Raw genomic sequence first — 15,372 nt, forward strand, 5'->3', positions numbered from 1 at the left:
GGACATTGAATGTTTTGCTGGAAAATATGAATGCCCACTCAAATTCAATCTATCAGAAAAATCGAATTATTACAGCAGAGTGTCAACCATGCACTTGCACAGCACTATAATTAATATAGTGCAATAGAATGATATACAAATGGATAAAAATTATATATACCTGTAACTGTAATTTACAAATATTAAAATAATGTATAACAAAAAAAAAAAAACAGAGTTTACTGATTTGTATCACTTCTATGATGACGTTGAATTTATCATCCACGCACAGAAAAAATATATATCTGTACTTTAACGTCACTTTCAGGTAAAGAGATGTGATTTGGTTTTCTAAGACAAGTGCTTGTGACCGTCCACTAACTTGCGATCATCCGATGTTCAGTACTTCAGTACTTTGATTAATATCTTCAACCTAAAGATTTTCTCAAAAATTGATAAAACATAACAAGGGTTTTATATTTTTTATAAATGTCTTGTTATTTTTATTTTATCTTGATTCATTTTGAGAACTCAAACCGTATCAATGACATACTGCACATTTAAAGATTTTTGAAAACTGGGAGTTAGCTGGCAATTGTTTCATGGTGCTTAAACGGATGAATAAGAGGGTTCCGAAATTCCAACAATACAAAACATGACTTTCTTAATTTATAATTGGTAGCAAGAAAATTACAGAAGAATTTAAGCCTTCCCTTTCGTGTTAAAGTCTTTACAGTTTTCTTTTCGTTATATAGGTGATTTTATTTTAAGAATTTTGACTAAATATGTTACGTCGATTTCAAGGCGAACAAGATTGCATCAATTTAAGATTGTTACCGCACTTTGAGGATAATTTGGATTTATCATATGAACTTCATGCCTCGCAACCTATTAATAAAAAAAAAACGTTTCGCTTTAACAGTAGCCGAGAAAAGGGAGACCGATATATCTAAAAATGGCAATATTTAACGGAAACTGTCAAAACATATTTTAGAATGATAACATTTAGATCCAAAAGAATATATTTGTATGAAATTTTATATTTTTTTAACAGAAGATTTCTTAAATAATGATGTGTAGCAAATCCCTTTTATGAACATTTGGCTTAATTGTGTATTTAGCTATATTTATCGAACCATTCGCGTTCATAACTAAACGCATCGAAGCTTACCGTTTATACCGTATATCCCGCAATAATATTCATTGAATTTATGACTCTCCGTTCGGAAAATAGGTTGATGTTTCTAGTTTATACGACGATATTCGTTGAAATATTGAACAAAAAGATAAATTTATATTAACAGGCCGTACGGTGACCTATAGTTGTTTGTATGTCTGTGTCATTTTGGTCTTTTGTGGATAGTTGTCTCATTGGCAATCATACCACATCTTCTTTTATATATATCAACAACTGTGGAATAATATATTGATTATAAATGTACTTTGTCGGTAAACGTGAAATTTATTTGTACGAGCTTTAGAAACAGGACGAAAAGCGAGGCTTACCGAATTTTCTCCTGTTTCGCAGCGAGAACTAATACATTTTATATTTCAGACAATGTACATATATTGTTTACAATTTACACCTGGTATTTGAGCATAAGTTTTTAAATCTTAACCATTGTCTTTGATTTTTACAATTATTGAAACGCGGACTCGAAGAAAACCCCAAAATGAAGATTACCCAGAGAGAAATATATTACCGATTGATCAACATGGAAACGGGTAGCAGGAAAATTTATTTGTACATGTACAAACAAAGCAAAAAAAAAATGTTTATCTGTTATTTGTATACAATAACTAGCTAATTGCAGGATAAAAGCGAATTACTTAACTGTAACCATTTTTTTTTTAACTGGTGAAAAATTAAATGGGGTAGAAAAATAAATAGAGTAGATGACTATTCGGTATGGGTGTTTTGTTAAAGGCCATACGAAGATCTATATATTGTTATTTATTTCTTTGTCATTTGGTCTCTCGTGGAGAATTGTCTCATTGGCATTCATACCACATCTTTTTTATAGATAGTCAGGTTTTTTCTGAAATTCAAAAGAAAAATTATGTTAAGATGACCATTTTAGCAACGAAATTATTTATTTATTCTTATAGACAACAAAATAAACGATATGCATATCACTTATAAAAAAAATAATAGAAGAAAACATTTCAATTTACTTTAATATTTATTTTTTGTATCGTTCTTGATGACACGGTTCGAAAAGTTACCGGACCAAATACGGATAAATGAAAGTCATTATCTGGAGTTTCAAGTTGCTGGATTTAATTTCGAGTATGGCCAGTGAAGGTGAAACAAGGCTGATAACCCTTTCATTCAAAAAAAAAATATGTGTATGCGTCATTTTTGTAGATTACAGGATAATGCAGTTTTTAATATGAAAAAAAAAAATCTTAAACATTTGTAGGATTCCTTAGCTGCTACATGAATCGTGGGAGACGTCATTACATTTGTAGCATTAATCTAGTACACGTTTCACGCTAGATGAAAACCCTACTTGGAGGGTAATAACAAATAATCCTGGTCTTTTGTGAAGAGTTGTCACATTAGCATTCGTACCACATCTTCCTTTTTATATCGTATTGTTAATTTCGGTTGCACCTCTTGAAAACTGAAGTCGTGTCTGTATATTTGTTATAATTTTCAACAAGTAAAGTAAACAAATTTTCAAAGCATGGATGCATAACGCACACTCTTGCGTAGAGCAAAATAATTTCCCATAAAACTAGATACATTGTATGTATATAGCATTTTTACACCAATCAATATAATTAATATAAAAATCCACAGTTTGTTAGAAAGGTCTAACTTTTAATTTTCTTCATTTTCAAAATGCATATCATTGATGCGTTTTGTTTTAATCTGTGTCAATAAAGCGTTTACCAGAACGTAATAGGTGTTTGCACATAACGTAATAGGTGTTTGGACATAACGTAATACGTGTTTGCACATAACGTAATAGATGTTTGGACATAATGTAATAGCCATTTGCACATAACTTACATGGTGTTTGCACATAATGTAAGCGGTATTTGCACATAACGTAATAGTGTTTGCACATAATGATGTAGTTTTTATACATAACTTAATAGGTATTTGCACATAACGTAATAGGTGTTTACACATAAGGTAAACGATGTTTGCACACAGGGTAAACGATGTTTGCACACAGGGTGAACGATGTTTGCACATAAAAACGAGGTTTGCACAAAATGTATTAGTTGTTTGCACATAATGTAAATGGCATTTGCACATGACGTAATGAATGCTCACAGAGAGTATCAATTGTTCGGCAAAACGCATATGAATTATACCATGATGTATTGGGTTTTTCACTGGAGATACATATGTATAAACAAAACATAATGCCAAAATACTATAATATCATGAGATTTACATAGAACAAAGGTGTATCAAAACAAAAGCTTTAGAACATTTGACATAACAATAATACTTGAGACAGGACGCAATTATTAACTGACTTTACGTAAAAGAAGAATAGACACAGCATAGATAAAATATAAGAGAATGAAAAGGTGGTTGATCATAAAGTTTCGAACTATTTGCAGACTATATAGAAGTTACAGCATAATGTAATGCATATTTTACACAACAAAGTTTAGCAATGACATATCATACAATTGTTTGACCAAACAAATTACTAATTTTTCATAACAAAGAGATGCCGTGTCAGGAAATAAAGGCATCTGCACATAGCATAAAGAACAAATGACAGGACAAAGGCAAACGACAAAACACATTAAATATTTACACTATAAGACAGTTCCGGCGTTCCATACGTTCTATCTAAAACACTGGACACTTTTAATTTGCAAAACACTCATTTGCAAATCCGCTGCCGCCTCAAATGAGAGCTACAGTGTCGTGTATATAACCAAAATGTGTGGAATTACATGGGATTCAATAATTTCATTGCTTTTCTGCTGTAATTATTATATATATTTTGTAATTTGATTTAGAAAAACATTGGATTTTCAATGTCCCATGGGACTGACCATTATCCCAAGGGATTTTGGTTAAATCCCATGGGATATTTTGTAGTCCCATGGTATTTTTTGTAGTCCCATGGGATAATTGTAGTCCTATAGGATATTTGTTGTCCCATGGAACAAAAAAAATCCCATGAGATTTTTAATATCCCATTGGACAAAATAAAATCCTATGCGATTCAAATTATAAATATACAGTAATATTAATGTGTATGTTACAATGAATTCTGTTTTGTAGTAAATTGTTAAAAGATGAATCTTTTTAGTTGAATATCTTTTTTTTTCCATGGAAATGTTAATAGTTCTATAACTGTTCAAAACTAAACTTTTAAACAACATGGGATTTTGCACTGTCCCATGGGATATTGAAATTCCCATGTTTTTCTAAATCAAATTACAAAATACAGCAGAAAAGCAATGAAATTATTGAATCCCATGTAATTCCGCACATTTTGGTTATTTAGTACACTACACTGTAGCTATTATTTGAGGCGGCGGCGGTTTTGCAAATGAGTGTTTTGCAAATTAAAAGTGTCCCGTGTTCTGTGTTTGTTTGATTGGCAAATTAGCAGAAATGACGTCACTGACAACATGTGTCATTGACATTGACATCATTTCTGCTAATTTATATAATTATTTATCACATATTTGTTACGAATACGTCTGGTTTTGCATATGCAATAACCTCAAAATTGCCCGGGGCAAAAAAGACCATATTCATATTGTGCCCTGATTCTAAATGACGTGACGTCACTGTGTCCTTAACGACACGTTTGTGATAAAATGTTTAAGATTTTACCTTTTATCTTTCATTAAATTGTTATAATTGACCTTTGTTTCTCTTTTCTGCAGAAATTAAATATGTGATAAAAAGATTATAACATGTCTTTTCCATATTGGCCCTGGTACCATCCCTCGACCCATATCGGCCCTCGGCTAAAGCCTCGAGGCCGATATGGGAGTCTCGGGATGATACCAGGGCCAATATGGAAAAGGGCATGTTATAATCTATACTTATTCAATGATGTTCACTACTCTTAATTTTGCGTTAAAAATTTCAGATATTCGAAATCTTCTATCCATGTTGTGCCAATACAAAATTTGCGCATAAACCATTAATTTTCTTTTCACAATTTTAAAACCAGTTCAAAAAGCCATTTTTGAAAAAACCTCATAATAATCATGTTAAAGGATAAAATCGTGCATTTTTACTAAAAGTACATAAATTATAATCTTTAATTTTGACAAATCATTTTGATAATCCGCCAAACTATAACATATAGTTAAGAGCAGAAAAAAAGTACCAGTTTCACAGAATCAGAGCTTCAAACTCTGTTGGATGCCGTGGAAAATTATGACTATCCTAAGACCACTATAATACACATCTCGCGTAGTTCTAACTTTATGACTAACTTTAAGAGATTTTTTATAAAGTAAGGACCACTTTGTAAGACCATCCTACATGTAAGACATGTCTTAATCCTAACAAAGGTTTCATTTTAGAGTAGAACTGACACAATTAATTTTGTGTTTGGCTTTCTCTACTTCGTCCGAACGAAGCGGCGTTTCGGTTTGGCTTTCTTCGACTTCCTACGGAAAAAGGAAAAGAACGACTCGAACGATAAATGGTAACGAAAAAAAAAAACCAAACCAAACCAGACGTGATCTCTCTCTCTCTCTCTCTCTCTCTCCCTTAAAAAAATCACACACACACAACCACTCACAATACAAATGTTGCAATTATAACATGTGACACTATTTAATGAAAATTTAAAAAAATCATTATATTGTTTTAACATATCGATTTTAACTTTATTTACAATTAAAATGTATTGAAAATCAAGTCAAATTTGTTTTTTTTTTACATATCGATATTTAAAGACTGTCATTTTGATTTTTAAAACGACATTTTATTCTCTACAAGATGACAAACTTTATATCTGCAGAGATTTAAAAAAAAAAAAAGGGGGCGAATTTTAAAAAGTATACATTTATTATTCATACATGTGTATGTGAGATTCGCTCGAGTTGACGTGTTTAATTATGGAATTAAAACCAGATTGTCGTCACATCTAGTCTCACTGTGACAGACAGCGATATTATATATATCTCTTATAGTTAGTAATAGCACCAAAGCAAATAGATGCAGCGCTTGTTAAATGCCGATGTAAATGCGATGATAAAGTTACGGAAATTCTACTGTTGAAGATTTAAACGGATTATGATTGATCTGTTGTACAGTTTGAAGTTGAGATTTATTTGTGAATGATAAATTTTAAAATCTACCAGTTTACAATAAGATTGTCAGGAAATCAATTTGTATTCAATCTTTCATATCTTATTTTCTTATTCTACAGAATTACATTAACTGTTTGATTATAATGTGATGGGGAGTGAATTTTCACAATGTGTGCACGAGTCGTCTAAGCGAGAGACATACATGTCGGTACAGACATTCAACGTGGAGGTCCAAACTCCTCCGATTAATGACCACCAAAAACAGCTACTTAGAGAAACATGGTCAGTTGTCAAGGAGGATATAGCAAAAGTAGGCGTGGTCACTTTTATGAGGTAAGTTATATTTTATTACTCTGAAGTTTTTCACAACTTGTGAGAAGGTAAAAGTTTTTTTGAAATTTTATGAAGGGACAACACTAATGAAATTGATAATTGTAATGATATCAAATTTTGTTGTAATTTCAGTTATTTACATTCAATATTTATAACTTCTTTTAAAATAAGATTTATATGTTTGTGTATTTGTTTCTTGTATGAACGCGGATCAAGAAATTTCAAAAGGGGGCACTGACTGCATAAGAGGGGACCCGCTCCAGTCACTCTTCAGTGATTGAGTAATTTATATATCATTTTTTTTTCTCACAAAAGAGTGGGGTTGGGGTGGGGACCTTAATCCGCCTCAGCAAACTTATTATACCATCGCTCTTTTCTCTCACTGAAAACAGTTACGTGATCAGTTTCACAATAACATGCTATGACAGTGCATTAGAGTTTAGTTAGTATATATCGGAGATAAGCTTTATGTTTGTGATGAAGGCTTTTTTTATATAATAAACATGCTTCATTGGCAAGATAGTATATAAATCTATTTACATCATAATCTGTTAAAGGTTAATGGATATTTTGGTCATATCTTGATGAAGAACAGGGTATTTGATGGATTTGTATTAGGTTTTTATAGATGCAATTGGCGGTAAATTTCTCTGCTAATACAGTGCTGTGTATAAGTTATAATAAAAACGAAATGAAAAATTTATATCGGGATATCAAAGATACCAGGCTTATAACTGTGTACGCCAGACGCGCATTTCGTCTACAAAAGAATCATCAGTGACGCTCGAATAAAAAAGTTGAAAGGCTATATACATTTCGAAATCGATGAGCATTGATCGCCAAAGATTGAATTTTTTAGGTTATCACAAAAGGTATTTTAGAATGCAACTATTGAACTCATTGTAGCGTGTTATTCCGAGTGGGAGTCGCTGTTTTCCGTCTTTTGCATGTTTCTTCTGCGTTTGGTTTCGCACACACCTACGGTCGTTTGTATTTTCGATTGAATTTTTTACCTTTAGTAATTTCTTCAGTGGTCTCAGTTTATAGCTTTTATGATAAGGTATGGAACTTGCTAGTTGTTGGAAGATGTGCAGTTGCCAAAAGTTGCTAACATCCACGCCATTTTGGTCCCTGGTGGATAGTTGTCTTATTGGTTATGTACCGCATCTTATTTACACAAGCAGATCAAAGATATTGTGATTAATGGATTAACGAAGGTTATAAACTCGTAACTATTTTGTTTCATGAACTAAAGTATGGATTTGCCAAGGAAAAGTAAAGATAAAAAGCTAAATTTAAATTCCTCCCCTTAAACATAAGATAGAATTTTACCGTTGCATTTTTTTTTTGCATGCAATAGCTTGAACAGAATTCAATGGGTACATGCATGAATAAAAGAAAATTTGGGTACATATGTACGTTCATGTGACAACTATGCAACAAACAAAAAAAACCTTAATATATATATAACTCAACATGTATTAACATTACTGTTTTCAACAATCGATAGGTGTCTAAAATTGCATTCTAAATCGCTAAAGCCTTGTGTCTATTTTCCTGTTTGGCCCTCGACAATGACCTTGGATTGTCATCCAAACAGTTTTGAAACACAATAATACACCATTAGTTGTAAAATATCAATAATTCTTTAAATGCTATCATTTTATGAGGTTAAAAGTTGTTTTGGTGATGGCACGAACATACGGCGATAAAAAACAAAACAGTTGATATATGATATAGTATCAATAATATAGATCGAGATCGGATCGGCACCGGGCCGACTTTATGTTATGTGTTCCCCTTCTTTTCTATGTCATTTTTACCAAGAAAATTAGAACCACACAATGATAAATGGTCAACCGTATAGATGTCTTTTGGTTATTCCTGTCGTTGTGTAGCTGCCTGATAAGTATCTACCACCCCCCACCCCCATTTTATTCATATTGAAAGCAAAGTGAAATCGTTAAAAAATGATGATGTGTACACGTGGTATAGGATATGCACTGTTTGATAGCCTACCCGATACCGACTATCGAAACGACTTTCGGTTTGAACGATTGAAAGACGTTTCAGAGAATCTTGAACTGTTACCTATTCCATTTCAACATATACATGTACTTTTTACGATAATGAATTAAGATTCACCCAAACCTACTGAAATGGCAGTTTTGAACCATGTTTAGGTATTTTGAATTAAGTGACATCGCACATGGACAATAATCGTATATGTAGACGAAGACATATACTGACCAATGATAAGAGTTGAATGCGGTAAGATAAAATTAAAAATGGAATTGGATTCCGAACAGTCGGTGTCAGATCAGATTCGAAACTAAACATTCGGTGTCTATATGATATAGATAAAAATGGTGTGACGTCGAAGATGTGTTTTCAGATACACTTGTTTCTTACAGGTTTGAAGTGTGCGTTATTTGTTAAGATCTGAGAAGCATTGCTATTTCAGCAATTTTTGAAATTGACAGAATCTGCATTTCTGTATTTAGAATACCAGATGTGTTTATGATGATGTACTTAACGCGCTATGAAAAAGTATAAAGGCAAGTGGAAATTCGATTGACTTAAACAATTGTAAGATCTTGATGCGTTGTTTATGTATGATAACTATCACTGAATGGCATTTCAATTAAAAATCAAATCCGGATCAAAGAAGTGTATTCCGTTTTATTTCTTATTATACAGAAGAACGAATCCTAGATTATAAAATATGAATGAGATATGCCTTGGGTTATTGACTAATTACTTAAGTCAATAATATATTAGGCCACACTTAATAAATTTGATGTTTCCCTGACTTGCTCGTCCTTGGAAATTTCTTGATTAATATTCATATGATTTATTGAATTGTTTTTTTCTGAGCTTTCGCTTATGTTTTCATGAAATCTATTAGTTTCATGAAATAAATTTCACAGAAAATCCTGTCAATTGCAAAATTGCAAATTTAGCAGAATAATCTAAGCAAATCAATCATCGATTATCAGATAAAAAATTCGGATTTTTGTAGTTTAAACAGTTCCTACCCGCCAACTTCTTTATTTTCCTGTACCGAGTCAGGAGACTGTAGTACAGTGCACTGGTTGTCGTTGGTTCATGTCTGTAATATTTGTTTTTCGTTAGTTCTTTATAATAAATAATATAATAAATGGTTTTCTTGTAAGCTTACTATATGGTCCTTTGTTTGCTCATTGTTGAAGATTGTACGATGGCCTATAGATCTAAGCTTCTTTGCCATTTCATCACATTCAAATTACTTTTACCATTTACGACGTCGTCCCCCATACCCCCCCCCCCCCCCCCCCCACACGAAAACAAACGCGTAACAAAAACACTGGACACTTAGTTTATCACATAACATTCACCATGATCATTTGATCACTGGCGGAGAATATTTGTTTCATTTGTAATCATACCACATTTTCTCATTTTTTATATTTTTGCGTGTAACGTTAAAATACAAACCGATAACTTAAAGCTACAAAATAGCAACCCCAAGTAATGGAAATTACTTTTTATATATTCAAGAGAAGTTAGTGTGAATTTGAAATACACACCTGAGTCAAGCAGATGCCAAACATTAAAAGCAATTGCAAGTATACCCATTACCTTCCAGAGAGCCAATCAATGTCTGGCAAGTGCATAGCTATATTTTAATCCATATAACGTCCCTTATCATAATTGACGTTCCCAGTACAGCCAATGGAATGTGGACGTTTATTTTGAATACTGAATTAAGATGTATATTTTAATAACATCTTTTATAAATGAGATAATGAGTATTCAATTGCATTTTAAAACTTTGTGTAGTCCTGCTATAGACTTTACCAATTACACATACTAGCTAGTAACGTAAAAAGTACAGATTTCGAACAAATTTGTTTTATTTACCATGGTTTACCTTCAACTTTGTAGAAGTATACTACGCCTTGCTGAATGTGTTAAACAGAACTAAATGGTTTTAGCAAAAAAGTGCTATTGCTATAATTGATATTGCAGCTTTTAGTAATGACACTATTATGTTCATTAATAGAGTATTCTAATAAATCGATAATAATATCAGGACAACTACACGCCGACATTGGCATTGCCGTCTAAACACACATCGGTGTATCTGCAAACCCAATTAAAAATTGTAAAACAAACAAACACTACAAACATTTTATACATAATCAAAAATGAAAAAAAAGGATATAGTCGGCTGTGAAATACAAAAACCCTAAAACATTGGGAAAATATATATATGATATCATATTCTTGATTTGTTCTAACGTAGTCTTTTTTGAGATCCCTGGGTTTCCCCCAAAAAATGCATAGGAAGAATTGAATTTTAAATTGTATGTAAATACACTAAAAATCATATAGAATTTGCAAGTATTTTACCAGCAGTGTTTTAGTATTTGCGATGGAAAATTAAAATTTTGTGTTTGAGAAATTAAGTTATTGGTGAGCTATAAATGTATTATATCGAGGGGTAACAGTGTATTGAGGAAAGTAGAAAACACGAGGAAACGAACAACCTTTGGACCCAGTGACAGATCAAGGGTGGAACCCCTTTTTTTGGATTATCAATGCATTTGAATGGGGACATATATTTAGACCCCCCTTTTTTTGTCCTGGGTTGGGACCCCCTTTTTAAAAATGGCTGGATCCGCCCCTGGGACCATATAGATGCAGGAAGCGATTTTGGCTATTATACGTTGATTGCTATCCATCACGAACCTCTAACTTAAGCAAAGATAATTAGATCTATTATATACAAGACAGCTTTTACTCATCATTTTATTTCGTATTTTTCTCGATACCGCTTGATTCAGACAATTAACCTTACACTATCATGGCTTCATCTATTTTTAACCTCAAATTAATTTTAGATTACATTAAGTGAGATTGGATATATAGCATGTAACAATCTAGAAGTGTGATCAGCATAGCATGTTTATACACATCTCGAAAATATTTAGATTGAATACCAATATTGTTATTAAATATTTCATCCATGCTTTAACCCTGACACTTCGGCATTGACATGACAACTCGTCAAAGAGAATTCATTACGAAAGCACGGCTTTGAAATGACAACTCGCTAAATAGCATTCATTACGAAAGCACGGCTTTGAAATGACAACTCGCTAAATATGACAACTCGCCAAAAAGAATTACGAAAGCAAACTCTGTATGACATATTATTGCTTTGTCAATAAAGAATGTAAACATTGCTTAGTAAATGTATGATAACGTAAATGCTCTGATATTTGCAGCTTTTTAAAGTTTATGCATGTAGTCCGAATAATCTGATTAGTTAATAATGGATGACCTGCCAATGGCCTGACAACGAACACTTTGTTGAAACAATAAAATGACCCACAATTCTTCGGTTCTTAATAAACGATGGACTTTTTGCAGCATTTTGATTTTTCATATAATTCAGTCTAGTATTTACCCATTGTTATCGTGCTAACATTCATACCCATGCTAAAAATGAAAAGGTTCGGTTCTATTCTCAATACTATTTCCTAATTCCTGTGTTTTATAGAAATGTATGCATGCATTTGCGCAGAGTGATAAAAAGATATCACGGCATCATATTCCTAATTCCTATATAGGCGGCAATACTAAAATGTTCTTTAGTGCACAAAAAGTTTGTAGATACATTCATGCCCATTTCGTCCCAAAGAATAACTCAAAAAAAATTATCTCTGATGAAAACATGTCATTGAGATTCTGGTAACGTTTTACAAAATTTTTGGAAAGCAGTTCAGAAGCGGTTGAGAATAAAAAAGAGGAACAAAAGGAAGAACGAACGTACACATATGTTGACACACGGACGACCCTCCCCCAAAAAATAAAATGTTACAGCTTTGAAATCGGGGATAATTTTATACTCAATAACTAGTAATAAGAACACCCTCTCATTATAAGTACCAGTCTTTTCGACGACATATATAGATATCCAGCTAAATCAAGTTTACTGTGTCGGTTTATTCCACCACAGATATCCAGCTAAATCAAGTTTACTGTGTCGGTTTATTCCACTACACAGATATCCAGCTAAATCAAGTTTACTGTGTCGGTTTATTCCACTACACAGATATCCAGCTAAATCGAGTTTACTGACTGATCATCTACATGACCTTTATGTGTTTGTTAATCTGACGTGTTATTTTTGTGTTTAGAAGATAGGAATGTCCTTCGTCTGGAAGTGTTAAATGCCCAATTTTCGCTTCTGTTATCGACAAATTAGCCTAAAATTTTACATTCGTCATATTTTACCTTTGAGCTATACACCTAATGAGTCAAATGGAGGAAAATGATTATTTTTTATATAAATAACAAGTGTGGACACAGATGAGTGTGGATAGTATGTATGGATGTTTGACAGTGTCTTATGACAAAATGAGTTCTATGTTTTTTCTATATGGTGTTATTAACTATGTTGCACGATGACAACCAATCTGAGCATTATGAGTGTTATTTATTAAATTTTTTATGCCCCCACCTACAATAGTAGATAGGCATTATGTTTTCTGGTCTGTGGGTCCGTTCGTTCGTTTGTCCCGCTTTAGGTTAAAGTTTTTGGTCAAGGTAGTTTTTGATGAAGCTGAAGTCCAATCAACTCGAAACTTAGTACACATGTTCATTATGATATGATCTTTCTAATTTTAAAGCCAAATTAGACTTTTGACCCCAATTTCACGGTCCATTGAACATAGAAAATGGAAGTGGGAGTTTCAGGTTAAAGTTTTTGGTCAAAGTAGTTTTTGATGAAGCTGAATTCCAATCAACTTGAAACTTACTACACTTGTTGCATATGATATGATCTTTCTAATTTCAAAACTCATAACTGCTCCAAAAGTAATCTGATAGAATTTCAAGCATTTTAAGCCAATATTATCAACATCTACTAATGAGTCTTAATATGTCTACATATCTAAAAAGTCATAGTATTCAAAAGGTAATGCAAAATTATTCCTTTTCATTTTTTTTGTTATATGGATACACATTTGCTGAGTGATACATGTACCAATACAATATTTGTTGTGGTATGAAAGTGCAGTAATTAGCATTTACTGTAACTATGTTAATTCACACAAATTGAAAAATAAACAAATGAATGGACCAGATGCTCCGCAAAGCCCAGCTTTATACGACTGCAGAGGTCGAAGCCTGAACAGTTGGGGCTAGTATTGACACAACATTCAAGCTGGAAACAGCTCTGAGTTTGAATTGTGATTAAATAGATGACACAGCTTAGGTTTCTGACACAGAATGAATGTGGTCTAATGAACTTAAATATTTGTTTTGCTTTTGTGTTAGGAGCAATTCACTATGCTGCTGAATATTAATCCTTTCAAACAAAAATATCTAAAGAAATTTTCTTTTTAATTTCTGAAATGAGAAACATTTAGAGGAGACAAACTTCAGTTAAGAGATCAGAAACTAAAAAAATGTATAATTTTTCCATTTGTAAAAGGGCATACCCTAGAAAGTGCTTGCAATCACTGAATGGTTATTAATGACTGCTTTAATTTATCAGTTGGTAATAAAGTGAATATTGCATTGTATATTGTATAATTGATTTAAGTTGACTGAACAAAGAAAGATAACTCCAATTTTCAAAGAAGATTTCATAAAGCATTGGTATTAGGTAATTCAAGAACCATTCTGGACAAACTCCAATTAAGGGTCTTGAATTTACAAAAATGTTTGTTTTTGGTCCGTAATTATTAGACTGTTTGTCCCATAACCCACACAATATATCCGAACCTTCTACTTATGGTATTAAACATTGTGGTACAATTTCAGAACAATTGAAATACTTATACACAACTTTTTAAACCGACACTAGGTTAAAGCTTGTTTTGGGCACCTTTGTACCCCTTATTCCTAAACCTTAGGGACCATAACCCCCAAAACCAATCCCAAGCTTCCTTTTGTGGTTATAAACGTTGTGTTATAATTTTGTTGATTTCTGTTGACTTATAATAAAGTTATTATCCAGAAACCATCTTTCGGACAGGATACCAATTTACGACCCCACATTTTTTGTGGTTGTATAAAAATGTTGAACATGTGCAATGAAGTATAGTTTTAGAAATCGATTAGGGAGCTACCATTTGATTTTTATGGGGGGGGGGGGGGGGTGGCTAGGATGAAAAATTTTGTCCTGCCTTTTTTTTAGTTGTAATCTCTGTCCTGCCTTTTTATTTTTCAGTCTATTCGGTCCTGCCTCTTTTTTCTTAGCTTATCCTGACTTTTTTACAACAATTGTCATCCTGCCTTTTTTTTTTTGCCAAGTTACTCATCCTGCCTTTTTTTTTTACTCAAAATCCTGTCCTGCCTTTTTTTTCAAATTTCATCCTAGCTCCCCCCATAAAAATCAAATGGTAGCTCCCTTAGACTGGATAGGCCTTATAATTTTTTTCCCTCCTAATTGAAGGACCGTTTACACTCAGGGCCGAGTCATCAGCAGGCAATACAGATGTATTAAAACAACCTAGCATCATATTGCTAGTAGTGGGAGTAGCATTGTCCGGTAAATTTGTTCCCACTTTTTTTTATAAAATGTATGGTTCAAATCAAAATAGAATGCTTTTATCTCCTGAATACTTACATTGTACATAGAGATGATACTACTTTGACAAATCCTTGTCCATTAGAGTTGTCTGTCAAATCTTAATTTCACAAAGAATGAATTGCATAACAATGAACTGAGCTCAAAGCAAAGTATTTTAATAATACACTTAGACAAAGAGCTAAATCCAGTGATATACTTTGTACTAC

The 15,372-nt window shown here is 32.6% G+C and overlaps 1 protein-coding gene across 1 annotated transcript in view; it reads left to right on the forward strand.

Annotated features, from left to right (window-relative positions):
- Nucleotides 1–6,153: 6,153 nt before the first annotated feature.
- The window catches only part of LOC139515975 (neuroglobin-like), a 42,400-nt gene continuing 33,181 nt past the window's right edge, over nt 6,154–15,372 (forward strand). Inside the window, exon 1 of the mRNA XM_071305771.1 lies at nt 6,154–6,576. Coding sequence (XP_071161872.1) covers nt 6,392–6,576 — 185 coding nt within the window. The 5' untranslated portion in view covers nt 6,154–6,391. The remainder of the gene's footprint in view (nt 6,577–15,372) is intronic.

Source organism: Mytilus edulis, chromosome 3 (assembly GCF_963676685.1).
Source record: "Mytilus edulis chromosome 3, xbMytEdul2.2, whole genome shotgun sequence".
NCBI lineage: Eukaryota > Metazoa > Mollusca > Bivalvia > Mytilida > Mytilidae > Mytilus > Mytilus edulis.